Source organism: Onychostoma macrolepis, chromosome 14 (genome assembly GCF_012432095.1).
Source record: "Onychostoma macrolepis isolate SWU-2019 chromosome 14, ASM1243209v1, whole genome shotgun sequence".
Classification (NCBI taxonomy): Eukaryota; Metazoa; Chordata; class Actinopteri; order Cypriniformes; family Cyprinidae; genus Onychostoma; species Onychostoma macrolepis.
Window position 1 is genome coordinate 29,930,905 of NC_081168.1, and position 6,890 is coordinate 29,937,794.

Consider the following 6,890-nt stretch of genomic DNA (forward strand, 5'->3'; position numbering starts at 1 on the left):
CTCATCGATTCTTTTAATTTAACACAGTTTGTTTGTGATGTCACACACAGGCATGGACATACTCTCGATCTGGTTTTATCTATGGGCTTGTCAATTAGTGATGTGGTCACAGAGGATAACTATATATCTGACCATAGACCTGTCTTTTTTAATTTTGATCTGCCTGCTTCTGTATCTAAAAGCCAATCTGCTGATTGTTATTTTCGTCCTATAAATGAGTTGACAGCAAATAGGTTTGCCGAAGCATATGTTAAAAGCCCAGTTTCCTCTATTATAGAGGCTTCTGGACCCTCATTGTACACAGAGGAGTTGACTGTTGTTTTTAATTCTATATGTCTGGAAATTATTAATGATGTTGCTCCAATCAGACTAAAAAAGTCTAAGTCCTTGGTTCAGCCATGGTTTAATAATGAAACACGAGCTCTCAGACAAGCATGCAGAAAAGCAGAACGTAGATGGAAGAGAGACAAATTACAAATTTCCTTTGCAATGTTACAGGAATCTCTTAATAAATATCAGTATGCAGTTAAAGCTGCTAGAACAAAATACTTTTCTGATTTAATTAGTAGAACTGCTCACTGTCCTAGAGCTTTGTTTAGCACAATAAACACTGTGCTAAACCCAGTTATAGGATCCCCTATTGACTCAATTTCACATACCTGTGAGGATTTTTTGCACTTTTTTATAAGAAAGATTGAGTCAATCAGAGAAGATATTGTATCCTCTCACAGTGTTCTAGCAGTCTCTATGCCAAGTTCTTGTATATTTGATTGCTTTGATCTTGTCTCTCTTCCAGCTCTGGAGGGCATTGTTAAACATATGAAACTGTCACATACTCCTTTAGATCCCATTCCTCCTCACTTTTTAAAGGATCTGTTCGAAATTATGGGTCCTTGTATATTATCTATTGTGAATAGCTCTTTAATTAATGGTGTTGTTCCACCCTGTCTCAAGCAAGCAGTGGTCTCTCCCTTACTTAAAAAATCAGGCCTTGACCCTACAGAGCTGAATAATTTCCGCCCAATTTCTAAATTACCATGTTTATCTAAAGTTTTAGAAAAGGTTGTTCTTTCTCAAATTACTCCTTTTTTAACTGAAAATGATATTCTGGATAAATTCCAATCTGGATTTAGAGCTGGTCATAGTACAGAGACCGCTTTGGTAAAAGTTGTGAACGATTTACTGATGGCAGTTGACTCTGGGTTGGGGGTTGTTTTAATTATGCTGGATCTCAGTGCCGCATTCGACACTGTTGATCACTCGATCCTTTTAAAACGTTTGGAGTGTGATGTAGGCATCAAAGGAACAGCTTTAAAATGGTTTCAATCATATTTGCATGATAGAACATTTTTTGTTAACTTCGCAAATACTTAATCTTCTGTGGCTCCTTTAAAATATGGTCTTCCTCAAGGTTCTATTCTGGGCCCTACATTATTTTCATTGTACATGTGCCCACTTGGATCTATATGTCATCGCTACGACATTTCATATCATATGTATGCCGATGACACCCAGATATATCTACCACTTAAAGTCGGGAACGAGCACTCGCTACAGTCCCTAATACTTTGTCTGGAAGAAGTTAAAATTTGGTTGTCTAAAAATTTTCTTCAGCTAAATGAAAAGAAATCAGAATTAATTATTTTTGGTCAACCAAAATTTAAAGAGATGATTTCTAGTACTATTGCTCCTTTAGAAATAATTGTAAAAAACAGTGTAAGAAACCTGGGTGTCATAATCGACTAGTAAATGTATCTATCTCTATTTCTATATTGTGTGGAAGGTGTAAGACTAAGAAATGTTCATCCAATCAAAACACTCGGTCTGAGCATTTTAACTGGCTTTCCTACCGGCCTGTCAATGTATGTATTAGCAAACCTCTGTGCACCCTATTTGCACTGACAAGATACGTCATCAGCACATTCACACACGCTGTGCAGACAGAGTGAGAATGACAACAACAACCCGATCTTCCTTCCTGGTATTGTAGTACTTTTACTAACTGTACTATAAAATTTTCTCACCGGTGAATGCCAGATGGTGTAGCCCAGCAGTTCCCAATTCCAGTCCTCATCTGTCCCCCCTTCACTTCGGAACATTCATTCACGGATTTGCGCTGTGCAGCATCTTCACACACAGACGAAACTTACTAGAGAAGTGTGAAGTATGACATAATATCCCTGCAAAAAAACAATAGAGCCCTGCCCAAAACACAATAGAAAATGTACTGGTTTTAATGGTTATAATGGGAATTGTATTGGTTTTAATGGAAACTATAATGGTGTCTACTGGTATGTGATGGATTCTATTGGTGGGATGTTAAATCCTATTGGAAAAATGCCCAAAACACACTACAAAAAGGAATTTTGTAATGGTTTTACTGGAAAAAGCTAATGGTTCATAATGGTATTTTAATGTAAACCATTGGAATTTCTGTGATGGTTTCTATTGGGCTTCTGTAGTTTTTTTTTTTTTTTAGCAGGATACCTCTGTAAATAAAGACTATTTAAATTTATGTCTCGCACACTTTATTGCTCTTTGTATGGAACATATATACGCTCGCTTTGAACTGGAATCATGCTGGAATATCTGGTGATGTCCACTTCGCAGGGCACTTATGGTCGAGAACAAATGACGTACGTGATAAGAGATACATATGAAATGTGCAGAGTGGAGGGTGGGGGCGAGGACTGATGTAGCCTATTGTAGTAATGTTGTCTCTGGTATTCTGGTCTGTGAGCGTATATGCGTTCAGGGGGCGTGGCTTTGGACGGCGATTGCAGGGAGGGTGGGACGTTTGCTTTCAGTGCTATCAGGCTAAAGTTAGTATTTTCCAAGATCTCCTACTGCACCTTTAATTTACTTACATACAGTCAGGCCCATATATATTTGGAGACTGACACAATTTTCATAATTTTGGCTCTGTATGCCACTAGAATAGATTTAAAATGAAACAATCAATATGAAATTGAAGTGCAGACTTTAAGGTTTAATTCAAGGGGTAGAAAAAAAAATATAACATGAAATGCTTAGGAATTACAACCATTTTTATACACTGTCCCCCCATTTTCAGGGGCTCAAATGTAATTGGACAAATGAATATAATCATAAATAAAATGTTCATTTTTAATATTTTGTTGAGAATCCTTTGCAGGCAATGACTGCCTCAAGTCTGGAACTCATAGACATCACCAGAGACTGGGTTTCCTCCTTTGTGATGCTTTGCCAGACCTTTACTGCATATGCTTGCTATTTGCTGTTCATTTGCATTTAGTGCTGTGACTGGTGTGGTTTCTCATTTCACTGTCTACTTCTCAGGTACAGTAGTAGTGGGGGGGGGGAAAGACCAGTTAACTAACGTAATTTTCCTTCTATTTCTATAAAAATAAATTTGCATGACATCATTAGCCACAATGCATATAAAAGTAAAAGTGTTTTGCTTATGATCGGCATGAATTCATGAGTATGTTTTATTTTTTAAATCATAAATTCTTCTTCTTGAATTTATGTAAAAGCAGAATCAGGTTTAACATTTTTTTCAATTTTCTGTTGTTACAAAACAGTTAAACTGGTAAGATCCTCAGAGGGGAAGTTGTGCAGCGATTATATAAAAATGGAAAGACAGCTTCTTTAAAGGTTGTTCTGAATGAACACAGACAGATGTTAGTTAGAGGATCAGAGAAGGACACCTTTCCTCTGTCACAGTCCAGCTGAACTCTCACACGCTGCAGCTTCTCCTTAACAGTAAAGCGAGTCAAAGGTTTCTCTGGAGATTGTGAGTTGTATTTGCTATTCACGTACCGCACACGCCAGACATCAGTGTTAAAGAAAACATCTCCCTTCCTTTGGTTTGATGCTGTGGTTATTCCAAGACTCCAGTTTATATCGTCTCCAACCTCCACATCCCAGCAGTGTGCTCCTGAGTTAAAGCCCTCAGAACCCAGAACACATGGATAATAGGCAAACCTCTCCGGATTATTAGGAAGATTTTGACGTAAATCACTGTACGAAACACTGGTCAGATCAGCAGAGAGTGTGAGCCAAGGAGCTGCTGTGTTTGGATCTAGAGTCAACGGAGCTGCAAAGAGAATAAAATCAGATTAGAGGATAAAATATGATGGTATTAGAAAAGTACACTAAATACATAAACATACACCATGAGGAATAGACTGTGTTTTATAGACATTATGAGTTTCCTGTAGGATTTGATGTGATTATAATATTTCTTATGTATTTTTTATCAAATGTTAATCTGTCTGTTTTTGTTTATATCTGAAGTATTTAATCTTTGGTACTGGTCTCAAATCTTCTAGAGACTCACTGTGTTTGAGAGTCTCCTGCATCTTCTTCCAGACTCTGAACCGCAGGTTACTCAAGTAATGTGGGACATGAATCAAAGCTCCAGAACTCATCTGTGGATCCGGCTGTGAGATCTGGACTCTGGAAGAACATTCAGGATCAGAACTGCAGAGGATTTGAGTTCAGATCCACTGAGAGAAGAAACACCAGCAGCTCAACTTACCTTTCCATCGTGATGCTAAAGTCCTGGAAAATAGAGAGTTTGAACAACATTTAATATCTTATCAAACACTCATAACTGTTCATTTTCTCTCTATACAAATGAATAGTCTGATAAATGTTTGGGTAATTGACATATTGTTTTGTGCACAAACAATGAAGCTGAATTCAGTCGTCACCTTCAGAAAGCAGACGTCGCTGGCTTTCATCATCTCCTCCGTGTCTTTGATTGTGTGTGAAAGAGCTGAGATGTGTCTGTTCATCTCCTCCAGCTTCTCCTTCATCATCTGCTGCTTCTGCTCCTCTTCCTCTCTCAGTGCAGTGGTTGTAGCTTCTTCTTCATCTCTGAGAAACTGATGAAGCTTCTCAAACTCCTCTTTAATCTGACGCTCTGTGTGCTCAGCTTGAGACTGAAATCACATACATTCACTTCAGTCAGCTCTGCTTTAACACTCACTGCACTAATGACCATCATAACTCTTTACTCCATATCCTCACCTTGATGTGTTTCACTGTTTTATCACACTCTGCTTTCATTTCTTCTGCATTTTCAAGCTTATTTTGTAAAGATGTCAGTGCTTTATTGAGTTCTTCCTAGAAGTTAAAATGAAAATCTGTAACATTTATGTAGCTAAGAGGTTTAAACATAGTATTTTTGAATCTTTTGTAGGTATTGCTAAATGTATTTATATGTTAAATGAGCCATTCTCAGAAAAAAGATCCAAGTGCTTAGTAAGCTTCTATTTGAAAGGGACAAACAGAAAGTGAGGGACAAAGACAAATTCTGCAGTTTCTCAGAAATTCTACAAAACAATTCAGAAATTTGTCTTACCTTGTGGGATGAAACCACTTCTGTGATGGGTCTGAATGTGTGATTGACATGTTTCTCTGAGTCTCTGCACACTAAACACACCGGCTGTTTGTCCTCCAGACAGAAGAGTTTGAGTTTCTCACTGTGTAAACTGCAGATCTCCTCAGATCCTGATGAACGCCTCTCATTTCTCTCCTTTATCAGTGAATCACACAAGTTTTTTAACGCTAGATTACGTGGAGGATCTGTTCTTGAGGATCTTCTTCTGCAGACGGGACACTCCTGAGTTTTCTTGATTCTCCAGAACTGTTGAAGACACTCTTTACAAAAACTGTGACTACAGGACAGAATAATAGGATCCTTGAAGATTTCACAGCACACGGGACAAGAAAGCTCTTCCACAGATTTTGAATCCATTTCGGCTTCTTGTAATATATCAGCAATCTACAATTTACTTTCACTTTCTGAACTTTGGTTAGAAAGGTAAATAACCATTACAATCAAAATCAGAATCTATTTTGTTGAACACATTTCTCTAAAATCCTCATTTTTCTCCACAACACTGACTCTCTTTAGCTTTCAGTTTGTGTGTAAGGGAGAAATAATAAGACTAGTCACTTCCTGGTGTGTTTTGCAAGACAGTGGAGTTTCTGATGACCTGTTACGTGTGTTGTCTCATGCTGTACTTTTGTCATTTCCTGTTTCCAGTCAGTCTGACTTGTAGTCAGTTTGTAGTCCATTTGTTCATTGGTTCATTGGTCCCTGATTAATCTCTCTGTGTGTGTCTTATCTTGTTAAATTTGTGTATATACATCACTTGGGTTTCTCTTGTGCTTTGCCAGTTGTTGAATGTAGTGCTCATTTTTCTTTTTCTTGGTTTTTGTGTTTTTGTTTGTAGTTTGTTTTTGGTTACTGTTATTAAACTTTCTGCATTTAGATCCACAACTCCACCTGCCTTCCCTGACCCAAAGGTTACAGTTTTATTTTAACTTTATTCATGCTTTCATTTCCTAGACCTAATGAACTGGAAAAAACAAACAAACAATCAATTAAGAACCTATATGTAAAATAAAATATGTTAGCCATTATAAGGGAATTAATGGCTTATAATTAATTAATTATAAGGGAATTAATTAAATCATATGTAATAATTGTAATAAAATATTCATTAATGAGTGAGACTGTGAATATGTGAGTGTGAGCCATGTGATGGATTAGCCATTCATTATGAGGCGCCACGTAGGATTTAAATCAAACTTCGCTTATCAATACATACATAAAACACATGCATATACACCTATAAATTACTCACATATACATGTATACTATTGGATGTTCAATATATATATATATGAAATACACGTGCACACTAATATGAAATCCATACCAATACATATTATGTTAGTAATGAATGCATATACACTTGTGAATAACTTGCGTATACATATAAACTTGACGCATGCATACACCTATAAACACTCACACATACATATAAACTCGATCCATGCATATACACCTGCAACACCACACGCACATGCATATAAACTCGCTGCAAGCACAC

The 6,890-nt window shown here is 37.1% G+C and overlaps 1 protein-coding gene across 1 annotated transcript; it reads right to left on the reverse strand.

Annotated features, from left to right (window-relative positions):
* Positions 1-2,981: 2,981 nt before the first annotated feature.
* Positions 2,982-5,958, reverse strand: LOC131553409 (E3 ubiquitin-protein ligase TRIM35-like). The gene is made up of 6 exons (XM_058798059.1): positions 5,351-5,958; positions 5,017-5,112; positions 4,698-4,928; positions 4,523-4,545; positions 4,322-4,440; positions 2,982-4,078 (listed from the first exon to the last, which is right to left on the reverse strand). Exons 1-6 carry the CDS (start codon positions 5,744-5,746, stop codon positions 3,564-3,566), a joined length of 1,380 nt encoding a protein of 459 aa, XP_058654042.1. The 5' UTR covers positions 5,747-5,958; the 3' UTR covers positions 2,982-3,563.
* Between the last annotated feature and the right edge of the window lie 932 nt (positions 5,959-6,890).

Bases quoted from the DNA above. Each gene is read 5' to 3' on its own strand.
- LOC131553409 (XM_058798059.1), bottom strand. From the start codon at position 5,746: ATGGATTCAAAATCTGTGGAAGAGCTTTCTTGTCCCGTGTGCTGTGAA. The intron at 4,546-4,697 runs GTGACGACTGAA...TCTATTTTCCAG, and splicing joins GCGACGTCTGCTTTCTGAAG to GACTTTAGCATCACGATGGA. The intron at 4,079-4,321 runs GTGAGTCTCTAG...TTCTCTTTGCAG, and splicing joins GCAGGAGACTCTCAAACACA to CTCCGTTGACTCTAGATCCA.